Source organism: Fusarium redolens (assembly GCF_020744475.1).
Source record: "Fusarium redolens strain MPI-CAGE-AT-0023 chromosome Unknown BKA55scaffold_49, whole genome shotgun sequence".
Classification (NCBI taxonomy): domain Eukaryota; kingdom Fungi; phylum Ascomycota; class Sordariomycetes; order Hypocreales; family Nectriaceae; genus Fusarium; species Fusarium redolens.
Genome location: NW_025763712.1, coordinates 12,699 through 28,687, shown reverse-complemented (window position 1 = coordinate 28,687; position 15,989 = coordinate 12,699). Strand labels below are relative to the sequence as shown.

General features: G+C 26.7%; 3 protein-coding genes across 3 annotated transcripts; all 3 read right to left on the bottom strand.

Annotated features, from left to right (window-relative positions):
• Nucleotides 1–134: 134 nt before the first annotated feature.
• Nucleotides 135–1,037, bottom strand: BKA55DRAFT_531398 (uncharacterized protein; the record flags this gene model as incomplete). Its single annotated transcript, XM_046189225.1, has 2 exons — nt 135–438; nt 490–1,037. The coding sequence occupies 2 exons, from the start codon at nt 1,035–1,037 to the stop codon at nt 135–137; spliced, it is 852 nt and encodes a 283-aa protein (XP_046040668.1).
• A 13,471-nt stretch (nt 1,038–14,508) lies between these two features.
• Nucleotides 14,509–14,928, bottom strand: BKA55DRAFT_658188 (uncharacterized protein; the record flags this gene model as incomplete). Its single annotated transcript, XM_046197510.1, has 2 exons — nt 14,867–14,928; nt 14,509–14,780 (listed from the first exon to the last, which is right to left on the bottom strand). Exon 2 carries the CDS (start codon nt 14,665–14,667, stop codon nt 14,509–14,511), a length of 159 nt encoding a protein of 52 aa, XP_046040666.1. The 5' UTR covers nt 14,668–14,780; nt 14,867–14,928.
• On the bottom strand, nt 14,536–14,928 carry BKA55DRAFT_629436 (uncharacterized protein; the record flags this gene model as incomplete). Its single annotated transcript, XM_046196920.1, has 2 exons — nt 14,536–14,780; nt 14,867–14,928. Coding segments are annotated over 2 exons (161 nt in total), but the record flags the coding sequence as incomplete, so codon positions are not given.
• Nucleotides 14,929–15,989: the final 1,061 nt, after the last annotated feature.

Below are 15,989 nucleotides of genomic sequence, written 5' to 3'. Positions count from 1 at the left end.
CCGTATTAGTTTGGCTCGCGCCACAAGCTAATTATCTCAGTATGAATCCATCATGAGAACCGCTGGAGACCCGATATAGCCCGATTTCTTGAGGTATCTGGAGTCCTCTATATCCATCGTCGCTCACATACGGTCTATTTAAGCACAAACGCCATGTCCAAATCCTCATCTTCAATCACAAGGCCAATGTTCTCCATTCCTTCCTCATATACAACGTGGGCGACATCCACTTCTCCTTCATTCGGCGCAAATGTTGCTCCTGATGTCTCAGTAATCATTGACCAGTCCCGCTGTAGTATAACTTCGCCGAGACTTTTAGTTATTTTGGCAAGCCTAATAGCCCAGACGAAATCGGTGACGGAAGAGCCTGACGAAGACTGACTCCTGTCTTCTACCACATCGGTCTGGATCTTGGTTCCAACAATACCTGGAACCGAACTTCAAGACAGATTAGCAAATGAACTCTGAGGACAGCGGAAATATACCTACAGCCCTGTGTTCATATGACCCTCTCCACGCAACTGATCTTTATCGCTTGTCTTCGCGCCACGAGCTATCATAATTCCGGTAATCATGAACAGCTTCCAAGTTCCAAGCAGCTTGTGAGACGTGATATGATCTGCTACAGGGCCTTCAGCCAGGTAATTGTCAATATAAGACTTAACTGGATCGACAATGAAGCAATCCAATGCCTCAAACTCGGCAAAATTCTCCACTGATCCTCGAAAGGCAGCGCTAGCACTCGACTGGACATCAGCACCAGCTGCGACCGCGGCGGGAGCAGTCGCCGAAACGCATGCGTTGACGTCGTGAGACTTGGAGCTATCCCATCTGAAATTAATTGTTCTTGTAAGCCAGACTTTCATTTCACCAGGGAAGACTTTAATACCGCCTCGGTTGATGACTTGATCGAGGTGGTTGAGATCTGGAATGAAATGGCCAAGAAGGACAGGCCCAGTCTCCTGATTCGTCCCCAAAGTACTCACATCTGGGGCAGGATTGTGTGAATGCCTCAACTTAAACCAGACCTTATCCATTGTAGGGAGTAATGATTAAAGGATAATTGGTGGACCAGTAGATGCAAAATCTTGTAGATATGAGCATGCAATAAAAAGTTCCTTGAAGAGGCCTCCAATAAGTACATATGCCCGTACAGCCACGGGTCAGCAGCCAATAGGTTCAAATTATAAGCCACAAGCTGCTTCTTGCAGCTTTGCACATATTATCCATGTTAGTGCATAGACACTCGGCGAATAATAGCTTCAAAACTTGGTCGCGGCCCAGCTAGAAGCAGGCAGAGGTGCACGTCGCTGTGACCGCGGCTTCACCGACCCCGCGCCACCAACATCAGAGGTTAATGGGCAAATTTTTTATTCTGCAAATCAGATCATTTCTTTACAAGAGGCAATTTGACAGAGTGCTCTACTCCGCCAAATATGCAGCTATCAAACCACGATTTGCTCTATCCTAGCTGCATGGCGAATATAGGTCTGAATTTAATAGAAAACATATATAAACTAAAACCACGCTAATAAAGATAGGGACCTGACTTCATTATCCCTAACGAATTTAGGTTACTATTATTAAAAGTTAGAAAAAATTACTTTTAAAAGTATATATTAATTAATAATTATAAAGGCATATTGCATTTTAAATTTTAGCTATTAAAGCTAAGTATTATAATATTGCAGTTAGTTTTAAAGCTAGTTATTTATATTTAGTGTTATTAAAAGTAAATAGTAATTAGTAAATAATTTGCCTTAAGTTAATTTATATATTCCTATATACTTAATAATAACTAAGAAAATAAAAGAAAATAAATATAAAATAGCTATAAAATAAAAGAATTTTAAAAAGCAGTTAAGTTATAATTATAAATATAACTATATATTATATTAATATTATTATAGGCTATTAACTAATAGAGGTTATTTATTTATAGTAATATATATAATTAAGTTAAGGTTAAGGTTTAAGCTATAATAATTATAAAAGTAAGTATATTAATAAATTAAAATAATAATTAATAATTATTAAAATAAAGTAATTAATAATAAACTTATTAGCATTTAATAGTTATAAGCTAATAATATTAATTATAAATAATATAAAACTATTTATAAAACTACTTAAGTTTTTATTTATTATTTATAAAGTATATTATTATATATATATTAAGAAGTAAGTATAGTAGTATTTAAAAAGGCATTATAAGTTAGTATAATTAGTAGAAAGAAGTAAGATTATAATAATAACTTAATATAACCTTAATATTATTAAGAAGTAAAGTAATTTAATAATATAGCTATTACTATTACTAATAATTAATTCTATATTATTTATCTATCTATTAAGCTAGAAAATTAAATATAATAAAAAAGGGTATTTATATATAATTAATATAATATAAGGTATATAAAAACATTATTAAGAAGAATATTAATAAACTAATTCCTAAAAGAGGGGGGGGGAGTGCCTAAAAGCAAGCTATAAAGGTATAGTAAGTATTATAATATATTAAGGTCTAGTATTAATAGTTATTTAGTAATAGGCTAGGTAGTAGTTAATTTAAGGTTAGGTTTAGTAAATAAGCTAGTTAAGTAATGCCTAAGAAGGCAGTTATTATTAACTAAATAAACTAGGTAATAAAGTAGTAGTAGTGCTAATTTAAAATAGAAAATAAGGAAAAGATTAAAGCAGCTAATATAAGGATAAATACTAATATATAATTAAAGCATATTACTTAGGTAACCTATTTAAAAGGATTTAACCTAAAAGCTATATTATAGTTAACTAATTTAGTAAGTAAGTATAAGTATATATTATAGCTAATATAAAATAATTTAATATAAGTAATAAGCTAAGCCTATATTATAGTTATATTAATATAGGTTAATAGCTAGGTATTATTTAAAGTATAGCAGAAAGAAGTAAATAAGAAGTTAAGGTAGCTATTTAATAATTAAATAAAGGATAATATATAGGCATATTATATAATTATATAGATTAAGTTAATATATTATATATACTATATAGAGGCTATAATAAATAAAGATAGGCCTAAGTATTAATTATTAAAGTAATAAAATAAGTTATTTAATAAATTAAGTAAAATTATTAAAGTATATAACGTGTTTTATAAGCGAGTGACCCATATAAGCGAGTGACCCAAAAATCTCAACCTTCTCAATTAAATCGGCAATAAAAATACCACAAATTATCAGATCAATTAAAACTAATCGCTATATTCTTCTAAATTAACCTCAATTTCCTCCTGACAGGTCCTTGTATTATGCCCGGCCCTGCCGCATTTGCTACAATGTAAAACCCTCGGTCCCTTAGACCTTCCGCGACCACCACTTCTCGACGATTCGGCTGCTACCTGCGTATCAACATCCATCTGATCAATTGCTTGTGATGCCTCTTCTATAGTCAAAGGCCCTCCTTTCTGTAGTCTAGTCCTTTTCCCCCTCCGGCGTCGCTTTACTATCCGATTCTCTTGTTCAACTTGTTGAAGCCTATCCTCTAGTAGGACTATCTTATGGATAAGGACGCTTGTTGCCTTCTCAAAATGCTTAACAGCCTCAATAATTGACTCTGGGGAGCTGCTCTTATGGTTTCTAACCCTTCCCTGTAGATATTTAGAATGCGATTGGGCCTCTAGTAGTGTCTTTGGGGTCCTTGCAGTCCAAGGGGTTGAAGGTATCGTGACCTCTGCGGGAGGTGTCGGGGTCCGTAATTGCACATCAAGCTTTGAGATGACATTTTCTGGGTCAAAGGGAGCAAGCCCAGCTCCTCTAAAACCTCCTTTGATATTACTTTCTGTAATAGTAGCTCGGTGGGCGGCATGAAAGGCAGGAAAGAACTCGATCTTGGTGATGTGGTTTATAGAGCATCCCATTAGACGCTCTATTTCTCGCCCATAGGCCTTTTTCAGCGGCCCAAAGCACCCTACATCAAGAGGCTGGAGTAGATGAGAGGCATGAGCAGGCATACAGAGGGTAATAATCTTATTCTCCTCACAATATCTCTCGAATTCGATAGAGTGGTGGCTTTCATGACCATCGAGGATTAAGAGACGATAAGAACCAACTGATCGGTCCTTTGTTGATCGATCAAAGTGCTGTAGCCAGTCAAGACCTAGCTGGTTATTGGTCCATCCATTTTCGCTCAATGCAATGACCCAATCGGCGGGGAGGTTGCATTCTCGGTACCAATTGGCAAGATGATATTGGCCTGAACCAATGATGAATGGTGCGATCGATTGACCTTCTGCATTGACCGCTTGAATCACAGTAATCCATTCACGATTTCCAGGCTGTATCTTCTTTGGTATCCCTCGCCTTTCTGAGCTTGTGACGACCATTCCGGGCTCAATCATACCCATCATAAAGCCGGTCTCATCAAAGTTCCAGATATCAGCTAATTGGATACCGTATTTCGCGATCGTATTCTCTACGAGGCGAAACCAGCCCTGAATAATAGTCGGATCTTCGCATTTAGCTCTCTTATAGTCATATCTCCGAAATCGACATGCCTTTAGCTCTGGTTGTCGTTGGATAAAGTTATGAACCCAGAGCTTGCCGACTGGTAATGCCTCGCGATCGGCAAGTAGAGAATTGGCCATTTTTTCCACAAAATCGCGCCGAGGGGGGAAACCTCGGGAATCTAGGTCAAGGATAAATTGAACTATCGTCTGTTCCTCTAGATCAGATAGGTTCCGTGATTTTGTGGTTATATCACGCTTTGAATGAATGCCATTCCGGCGGCGACCTAAGGTGCGGTGATTGACCTGATATACAGTCGCCGCCTTTCGGATACTTAATTTCGGGTCATTTTGAAGGGCCTGAAGGGCAAGAAGTATCCTAGCTTCATATGAAGGCTGTGGCATATCGGGTTGTTGAAAGATATTGAATTGAATGATGATAATGTAAGTTGAGGGATTTTTGGGTCACTCGCTTATATGGGTCACTCGCTTATAAAACACGTTATTAATAATTTAAATATATAATTATTAAAAGTAAATTAAGTAAATAAGTTAATATTATAAATTATAATAATATTATTAAATTACTATTTAATAGCTAAAAAGTATTATAATATTATTATTAGCAGATTAGTAATAATAGGTATTTAAAAGGATAGTAATTATATAACGGTTATAGTTTTTAAGGGATAAACTAGTCTGTTTTAGGTTTATATTAGCAGATAATATAAGGCATAATGCTAAGCAGTATAAAGTATTATATCTCTTAATAATTAAGTAATATATATTAGGCTTATTAATATAAAGAAGTCTTATTAATAGCTAGTAAGCTAAGATCTATAAAAGTGCTAATAAATATATTCTATATACTAAGGTTATAAAGTAAGAAATAATAGTATATAAGGATACTATTATCTTAAAATATAGCATTTTAAGGATAATAGCGTTCTAGTATTAGTTATCCTTATATAAACTGTATTATAATTAATAATAAGGAAAGTAAATTTATAAGGTATATATAACATAACTATAGGGGTTATAATATAATCTCTCCCCTCTATTAGATCTTATCCTTAAGACCTATATACCCTAGCTATCCTAAATTTCACCTAATGCGTTCTAACCTAAACCTTTTATTATTATATTATGATATATCTAACTATATTTCTAAACAGTATTCCTGCAAGACTTATGCAGAATATAAGCTAGAGAGACTTAAAAAGGAGCATAATATAGCAAAACTTGCCAAATCTGTTATACTATCTAGTAAGCAGGCAGATATGCTATATACTTATTGCTTTTAAGCAGGAACTAGGGAGAAATGTTTAATATCTCCTAACTCTAGTTAGTATAATAAATATATATATAAGCAGAAACCTTATAATAGTATATAAGTAATATCTTCTTATAAGTATTTTCTAGGTTTTTCTTTTTTTCTTTACTAATCTTATATTTTTCTAATATCTATTCTTATAAAATAAGAGAAAAAGCTTAAAGTAAATAAAGATAAAGCTAGTAATAATCTTTTAAAGCTTTATAAAGAGATAATAGCCTTATAGTCTTATCTTATAGCTACTACTAGGCATCTATCTTATATCTAGAAAATCCAGGCTAAGGTAAAAGAGAAACATTTTAAAGCTATATATTATAGTCTTTAAGAGGTTAAGAAGGAAGATAGTATCTTATCTATATTAAATACTTATAAAGATACTATAATATATAATCTCTAAGTAAACTACATTCCTAATAATATTAACTAGTTATCCTTAGGTTTAGGGGATAATTTTTTAGATATATTGCCTTTATTTAAGTTTAGTAAAAGTTCTTTAAGAGTTACTAGGCATTAGTAAGGTATTTAGTAAGTTCCTATATATTTTCATTTTCTAGGTAGTCTTTCTATTTAACTAAATATTTATATTTTTTATTCTCTAGTTATATCTTCCTAATTACTTTTACTTTATAAACCTCTAGTCCTGTAATTACTTATAGTTTATTACTAGTTCTAATATATATTATATTTATTACTAATTTAAGTATTATAATATAATATACTAGATAGTATTATACTATTAAGGGTAAATCTAGTTTATAATTATTTTCTAATTTTTTCTTTATAACTTTAAACAGTCTAATATACTTATAATCTAGTTTATAACTTAGTTAGTCTGTTTTAATGTTTTTTATAGATAGGTAAACTATATCTCCCTTTAAGAAGGTTAGTCCCTTTAACCTTTTAGGATTATAATACTATTTTATCCATTCTCTAATATATTTAAGCTCTATTTTCATTTTATTATAAAGCATCTTAAGGTCTTTACTTTTAATAATAGCTACTAGGTTAATTAATTTAGGTTTTTATATATTATAATATATATTTAATATAAATCTAAAGTTAGTATTAGATAGTATAAGCTTTATACTTTTGTTATATATAGTATTATAAGCTAATTAGGCATATAGTAATTTCTTAACCTAATTATCTTATTTATAGTTAATATAATACTATAAGTACTGCTCTAATACCTAATTTATTTATTTAGTCTGTCTATCTATTTAAGGTCTAAAGGCTATTAATAATTAATAATTTAGTCCTAAATATAACATAAGTACTTACTAAAACTTTAATATAAAAGTTAGCCCTCTATTTAATAGGATTTCTATAGGTAGTCTATATATTCTAACTATTTTATTATAGAAAATATATAACATTTATTTTGCATCTATTACTTCTCTATAAGGTAAATAGTATAAAAACTTTATAAGTCAGTTTATAATAACTATAATACTATTATAGAAAATTCTAGTTAAGGGTTCTTTTAATAAGGGTAACTTAGTTATAAAGTCTATTATAATTAAACTCTAAGGCCATTCTACTACTTCTAGTAATTATAGCTATTTATATAGTTTATATTATTATAACCTTATTTTTATATAGAGGTTATATTATTTAATTATTTTTTTTACTTCTTTTCTTTAGATTTAGTATCCTTATTATTGTAATTATTTTAAGGTTTTTATAACTCTTTAATATCTATATAATAGGTATAAATAGAATTTATAAAGGAAGTTATATACTTTATATTCTAGGATTGTTTTTGCTATTACCTTTTATATTTATCCTAATACTTTAGTTTATTAAGTAAACTTATATTCTCCCTTTTTATTTTTTTTAAGATTTATTTATTGGTTTTTATTATATTAGTATTATAATCTAGTCTTCTGCTAATAGCATCTATATATCTGTTCTCTAATCCTTTATAGTAAATAATTATAAAATTAAACTTATATAGGTATTTAGTATAGTATAGCTATTATTAGTTTAGCTCTTAAATTATAGTAAAGTATAAAATATTCTAGTAATTAATATAAACTTTAACTTAATATATACTTCTTATAAAGTAATATCTAAATTCCTTAAAGTAATTAATAATTACTAGGAATTCTTTATTATAAATAGGGTAATTAAGCTTTACTCTATATAATTTATATAAGTAAAAGGCAATTAGGTATAGGCACCCTTCTTTATCTCTTTATCTAATTTATCCTCTAAGTGCAAAGTCTAATATATCTATTTCTAGTTCTATTTCCTTAATAAAATCAAATATAATTAATACTAGTTTACTAAGGATTATATCTTATAGTTTTATAAATACTTCTTTTACCCTTATACTAAATATAAAGGTCTTGCCTTTCTTTATTAGTTTAATAAGTAAGTTTACTATTTTATTAAAGTCTTTTATAAATTATTAATAATAATTAGCAAAACCTAAAAAGCTTTATACTTCTTTAATATTAGTAAGTTATTTCTAATTATATACTGCTATAATTTTCTTATAATCTATTTTAATTTATTTTAGGGAAATAATATATCCTAAGAAGTCTACTTCTTTTATATAGAAGTAACTTTTCTCTAATTTAACTAATAAGTTAGTATCCTATAATACTTATAAAACCTTATAGACATATTCCCTATATTCTTTTTTATTATTTAAGAAGATTAAAATATTATCTAAATAGTATATTATAAAGATATTAAGATATTATTAAAGTATATTATTAATTATTTACTAAAACATTATAGGTATATTAATAAGTCTAAATAGCATTACTAAGTACTTAAAGAGTCTAAACTTAGTTCTAAATACTATTTTCTATTTATCTCCTTCTTTAATGCAGATTAAATTATAGGCTCCTTTAAGGTTAAAAGTAATAAAAATCTATTTTCCTTATAGGCAGTCCTTAAGTTCTATAATAAGCAGAAGTAAGGTCTAATCCTTAATAATAAGGGCATTTAATCTTTAGTAGTTTATAATAAGTTATAGTTTTCTGTTTTTCTTAGGTATAAATATTACTAGAAATCCTACTAATAATATAAATATTTAGATATTTCCCTTAGCTAGTTTTATTTTTAAGTATTTTCTTAAAGTTTTAAGCTCTTTTCTATTAAGATTATAGATCTTCTAAAATAATAAGTTATCTATTTTAAGCCAAATTTTATAATCCTAATAGCTATATTATAATACCTTTATATTAAGTTCTTCCTTAAATAGTTTCTTATAGACTTAGTATTCTTTAAGGATATTCTTAAGTCATTCTTACTATTATTCTACTTTAACCTTTTTTATTCTTATAATTATTTATTTAAGTTATATAGTTATTATTTAAAGAGACTTAATATTTATTTATTTTAGTTCTTTTTACCTTTTATATACTTATATTATATCCCTTTAAGGGTAGTAAAATATTTCTTTTATACTATACTTTATTATTATTATTAATTAAAGTTTAAGATCTCTTATTATCCTTATAATTAGCTTCTTTATTACTATTAATATTACTTTAAAGAGTAACTTAGCTAGTTAGCTAGTTAATATTAAGGTTATAGTATCTTAACTATAGCATTCCTAGGAGGATATTAACCTTATCTAGAGGTATAATATTAAAATCTACTCCTTAATTCTTCTTATTAATAAAGACCTTAAGGTAATTAATTTCTTAATTTATTTAGCTATTATTATAATTAAAAAGTTACCCTTCTATATTTATTAAGGGGTATAGTTCTTTTTTCCTTTTCTATAGTAGCTTTAAGTCTATTACTACTTTAGGTCTAATATAATTACTTTCTGCTTTATAATCTATCTATATATTTAGCTTCTTTCCCTTAATCCAGACTTTTAATATTAGGCAGTTTAAGTTATCTTAGTTTATAACTCCTAGAGCTCTTTATAGTTCTAGTTTATCTAGTCCTGGCTCTTTATATATCTATAGCTCTATTATAGATAGTATATAACTTTTCCTAATACATTTTAGTAAGTTTATTTACAGTTACTATTATAATAGCCTTCTCTATCTATATAGTTATTAGTAAATTCTTTATTATATAGTTATTACTAGAGGTATTCTTTTAGTTCTATATGCTATTTTTTAGGCGTTTTTAGGTATATTTTATATTTTTCTAATTTTATTATTTGCCTATTATATAGTTCTCTAATATTATTAAGGTAGCTTTAATAGTATTTTTCTAAGTCTATATATCCTTTAATATAATCTACTTAGCTTAGCTCTTAATATTCTTTTATAAGTTCTTATTTATATTTATTATATATCTTCTATACTGCTTTTTATATATTAGTAGGCTTTCTTTTACTTAAGTATAGTTATTAAAAAAACTTTATAATTACTTTAAGGTTTTTATTTTCTTTTTTATTATCTTATAGCTATTATAAATTAGCTATTTTTACCTAGTTTAGTTCTTCTATAACCTAACTAGGTATTACTTTTCCTTTATTTATAATAGTTATTTTATCTATAGTAGATATTTCCTATTCTTTAATTTACTGAATTAGTTAGGCTATTTCTTCCCTTTTTCCTAGTTTTTATATAAATTATCTATTTTTATTAGTTAAGGAGTAATATTTTACAAAGATATCTCTTATATAGAAGCTGCATTTTTATTATTAGTTTTAATTAATTTCCTAAAATAGCATTATATTAAATTATAATTCTACTACTCCTAAGTTATTATACTAAAAGTATATAATATATCCTATTAGTTCTTTATATATATATAAGTTTAAGTTTAGGTTTCTAGGAATAGCTATAAGAAAATAATTATTATTTAATTTTTCTCCCTTATAGGCCTTATATTAGTAATACCTATAAGATGCCTAAGAGATTTCCTTATATTAATTATTAATAAGAAATATCTTAATATTATCCTTTAAATTAAACCTAGGTTTTTTATATAAGGGGTTTATAGCATTATTTATATAATAGGCTTATATAATTACAGCTTCTAACTTATTAATATCTATATATTCTTTTACTTCTTAAATATACCTTTTATATAGTAAATTATAATACCTATTTCTATTTTTATTAAATAAGGGGGTGTAAGTTTACTGCTATTTTTATTTAAGTTTCTTATCTTCCTTATAGAGATATCTGGCTATTTATCTTACTGCTCTACCTCAGTATCCTATACTTCTTACATATTAGTAGTAATACTTATATATTTTATTACTTACTTCCCTTTTAATTTATACTTATTTTTCTTTCTTCTAAAAGGCTATTTAGTTTTCTAGTTCTTTATAAAGGGCTTCCTCTATTCTTTAAAGCTTATTCTTAGTAAATCTTAGTATTTTATATCTTATAATATATCCTTTTTAATATCTACTATAAGAGTTATTTTATCTTATTATATAATTATCTTAATAAGGATATTATTAATTAATTATAAAATACTTAATTATTTTTATATTTAAGGGATAATTACTTTTCCTTTATTAAATATTCTTAAGACTTTTACTTCTTTATGTTTTTTATTATCCTTTTTATTTTATTATCTTTCTCTTTATTTTATTAAAAGTATTCCTTTTACTTTAAGTCCTTTATCTTTTAGTAGTAATAGTTATTATTAATTTCATTCCTTTAAAGTCTTTATTACTTTGTTTCTTTTTCTATAAGTTCCTTCTTTTCTTATTCTTTATAGATTTCTAATAGCAGTTTTATAAAGCTTAATTTATAATATAAAACTATATTATATCTGCTTTAAGTTATTTTAAGTATCTTAATATATATAGCTATTTAGGGGTCTTATATTTAAGTTAGTCTTAAGGCTTACTTACCTTAATTTAGTTTTTTTAGTTTCTTTAGTTTAGGCAGATATATACTATATATCTAAACTAGTTATAGTTATAGTATTTAACTTTAGATATATCTTAGGGCTTTCTATTTCCTTATTAGGTAGCTCTAAAAACTATAAGTCTTGCTTTAGTTTTATAAGAAGTATTATTATATCTCTTATGCCTCTAATTAGTATTATTTTATTATAGTTATTATTTTATTATAGGTTATACATTCTACTGCTTTATTTAGCTTACTTTTTATATCTTTACTTATATTACTAGTTATTAATTTTAACTATAATAGCAGTAAGGTTATTTAGGTTAATAGGCTTAGGTCTAATATTAATTATAGTATCCTTAATTTTAGACTTTAGTCCTAAGTATATCTAGGCTATATATACTTCCTTATTTTAGTTAAGTCTAGATACCTAATAGTAATATTTAGTAAGGTAAGAGGCTATAAATCCCTTTTATTTAAGTTATCTAATCTTTAGTTTTATAAATTGCTTTTTATCTTATATCCTAAGTATATATTATATCTCTTTTTTAAAGTCTTTATAATTATTATAAATATAATTAGTTATATCTTTTTATTTTTTATAAGGATTATTAATATAATTATATATAATAAGTTTAAACTATTAAAATACTTTATCTTTAAGGAATTTTATTATATATTATACCTTAAGTTTATTTATAATAAACTAGGTTAGGTAATATAAATAATAACTATATAAGCTAGTAAGGAATCCTTAAAGTTTATTAGTATTTCTATTATATAAATTAGGCTATTATAATTTAAGGATTTCTTTAAGGTCTTTTCTAGTAGCTATAAGTACTATAGTATATTTAATATATTCTTAATATATTTTCTTACTTTTCTTAGCTTCTTCTTTAAGTCCTTTAATAAGTTTAATAAGTTAGGCTACCTTGGCTTCTAAGGTTTTAATCTTACTTTTAGCTATATTAAAGTTATTTTTTATATTCTTTAAAAGATTATTATATTATTAGCTAAGTCTCTTAAGCTTTTATTTAAGTTTTATAACTTCCCCTTTATAAATACTTAAATAAGCAGGAGTAATCTCTTTTTCTTTTTTATTATTAGTTTCTATAAGAACGTCCTCTAGGTTAAGGAGAATCTCTTACTATAGTAAGTACTAGGCATATCCTAAATTAAAAGACTGGCTTAAAGTAGCAGGTATTATTACATTAGTATTACTTAGTATTATATAATATAGTCTAAATAAGAGCTATTAATATATAATAGTTATAGTTTCTAAGGGATAAACTAGTCTATTTTAAGTTTATATTAGCAGATAATATAAGGCATAATACTAAGCGGTATAAAGTATTATATCTCTTAATAATTAAGTAATATATATTAGGCTTATTAATATAAAGAAGTCTTATTAATAGCTAATAAGCTAAAATCTATAAAAGTACTAATAAATATATTCTATATACTAAGGTTATAAAGTAAGGGATAATAGTATATAAGGATGCTATTATCCTAGAATATAGCATTCTAGGGACAACGGCATTCTAGTATTAGTTATCCTTATATAAACTATATTATAATTAATAATAAGGAAAGTAAATTTATAGGGTATATATAATATAACTGCAGGGGTTGTAATAAATTAAATAAATATATTAGATTATATACCTATATATTTTACTATTATTAAGATTGCCTATATTATAGTTATATACTAATTATATATAAAGAGATAGGCTAAGGTAGCCTGGTTAAAGCAGGCCAAGATAGACAAGTAGTAGTAAGAGGGCAGGTTATTAATTAAGAAGGAGGCTTAAAAGGAAATAAAAGAAAAGGCTATAAATATATTTTATATTATATATAAGAAGGTATAGCAGTTTATAATAGTTATATCTAGCAATATTAGGGCTAAGCTAGTATTAATAAATTAGATTTATAAGGTATATATATATAATATATATATCTAATTTAATATATTAATTAAGGGGATAATTAATTAGGTTAAGGACTATATTAAGCATTACTAGGTATAATTCTAGATAGGCAAGTTAATAAAGATATTATATTTATTAAAGGATAAAGTATAAGGGTTATTAATAATATTAGCTATAATAAATAATATTAGCTAGTTACTGTAAATCTTATAGTTATTATTTAAAAATAATTATAATAAAGATAAAATAAGGTATTTATTTTTAAAAGATAATTATAATTATATATAGTTAAAAGCTAATAAGAATTAGAGTTTATAGTAAATTACTAATTCTCTAGGCTATTAAAAGATTTAGTTTAATTATAAAAGAAAGAATAGAAAGCTATTTTAAGCCAGAGCAGTATAGTTATATAGGTAGATAATAAAGGAGTTAATAAAAAGGATATTTTTATTAATATATATAGTATTTAGCTAGCTAGTATAGGCTATAGAAATTTTAAGTATTTAATAAAAAAATATAATAAATAGTAATATATATAATATATTTCCCTTATTTATATTAATAGTGCACTGATGTTATAGCTAATTTGCTTATTTAGTTATATAATCTATCTCATAACTTATTTAATCCTCTTTTCGCCGCCAACGCCAAATTTAGTTATAACTTTAGGTCTTTAACTTTAGGCAACTAAACTTATATAAAACTTAATACATTTTTCCTCCAAACCCCGCGATTACCCCGCTTCTATCCTTACAGGTTCTCGGTCTTCTCTAGTACCTCCTTAGCCTGCTACTAGATATCCTTAAGCTACTTATTATGCAAGCCGCCGTTAAGGGCCCTAAGGAACCCCCTCTCTCTCCTACTTGGCTGCACCCCTCTACATAGCTTCCTTTCTAGATCCTTAAGCTTTTACTTCTTGTATTTAAGGAAGTCTTTATTAATTAGAGGGTTCTTATAGATAGACTATATAAGCAGGAGGATCTCATAACTAAAGATCGCTATCCTAATGCAGCTAGTATTATCCTTATTAAACCAGGCCTCTCTAATATCTATAGCCATTATACGCAGCATATCGCCCTTGCCCTTATTTCGCCTAAGAGCTTCTTCAATCTTAAGGATCATATCATGGCCTTCAGTCAGATAAGGCTTGTTAGGCCTGGGTGCCTGCAGGCTTCTTCAGATAGCAGGCATCGTGACGGGGCAGCTATGATGCTGTTAGCGGTTACGGCTAGAAGGGAAAGTCGGGTTGGGTCGGATAACTTACTGGTGAGTTTGCGGCGCGGTCTCTTATAGACAGGCTTTGGCTGACCTTAAAGCGGAAGCGTGATGGATGATTGAAGCGTGGTATCCTTTTAGGTGGGTTGTAGGAAGAAGGTTGGGGCCAGCTAATGAGCAGGTAAGGCTTTTCAGCTAGTATATATGCAGCTAGGTTTAGGCTGTAATTGAGGTAGCTAACTATAATAATTTGACTTAATGAAGCTTTGCCGGCTGTAGGGGCAATAAATATTTAAACTATATTAGACTCTAGAGATGCTTGGATATACCTTTTAAGGCTAACTTGTAAACTTAAAAAAAAAAAAAAAAAAAAAAAAAAAAAAAATAGACCTTAATATTAAATATAAAAGTTAGGTAAAGGAGTATAATTAGATATTAAATTATATTTATTAAATTATTTAATAATATAGCTAATAATTATTAGGTATTATATTAAATATTAGTTTATAAAGGCAGATTATTATAGCTATAGCATGCTAGTATTTAAATAAGGTATTTAAGGAGTTAATATTAAATAGCGATAAAGATAATAATATAAAGGATAATTTAATTAATTTATAAGCAGGTTATAGAATATATATAGCTAATATAGTATATATATAAGAAATACAGCAAGGGTTATTTAATATAGTAACTATATATAATAAGTTCAAATTAATTAGCTACTAGTAATATTAGTTATTAGAGTTCTAAGATAGTAATAAGTTTATTAATAAGGCTAATAGTAATATATAGCAGTAAAAGTAAAAGTAAGAGCTATTTAAGATAAAGTAAGAGTATAACTAGTTATAGCATTTTAAATAAATATAATAAGTTAATATTACTAGCTAATTAAGATAAATATTAAGTCTAGATATAGCATTTTATAGTTAATAAGAGGTAGTAATTTAGGCTATTATATAAGGCAAGAGTTTAATTATATAAATTATAGGTATAAGAGGGGGTAAAAGTATATTATTTATATTACTAATATATTATTTATTACAACCTATATAGCTACATTATATAGCCCCTATAATTTCTACCTATTATAGAAGGATTACTTCTCTTAATAATAATCCTCTTCTATTAAATTACTTAAATTATAATACTTTAAGACTAAATTACTATAGGTTATTAATAATCCTTAAAGATCTAACCTTTAGATTACTATTATTCCTTACTAAGCT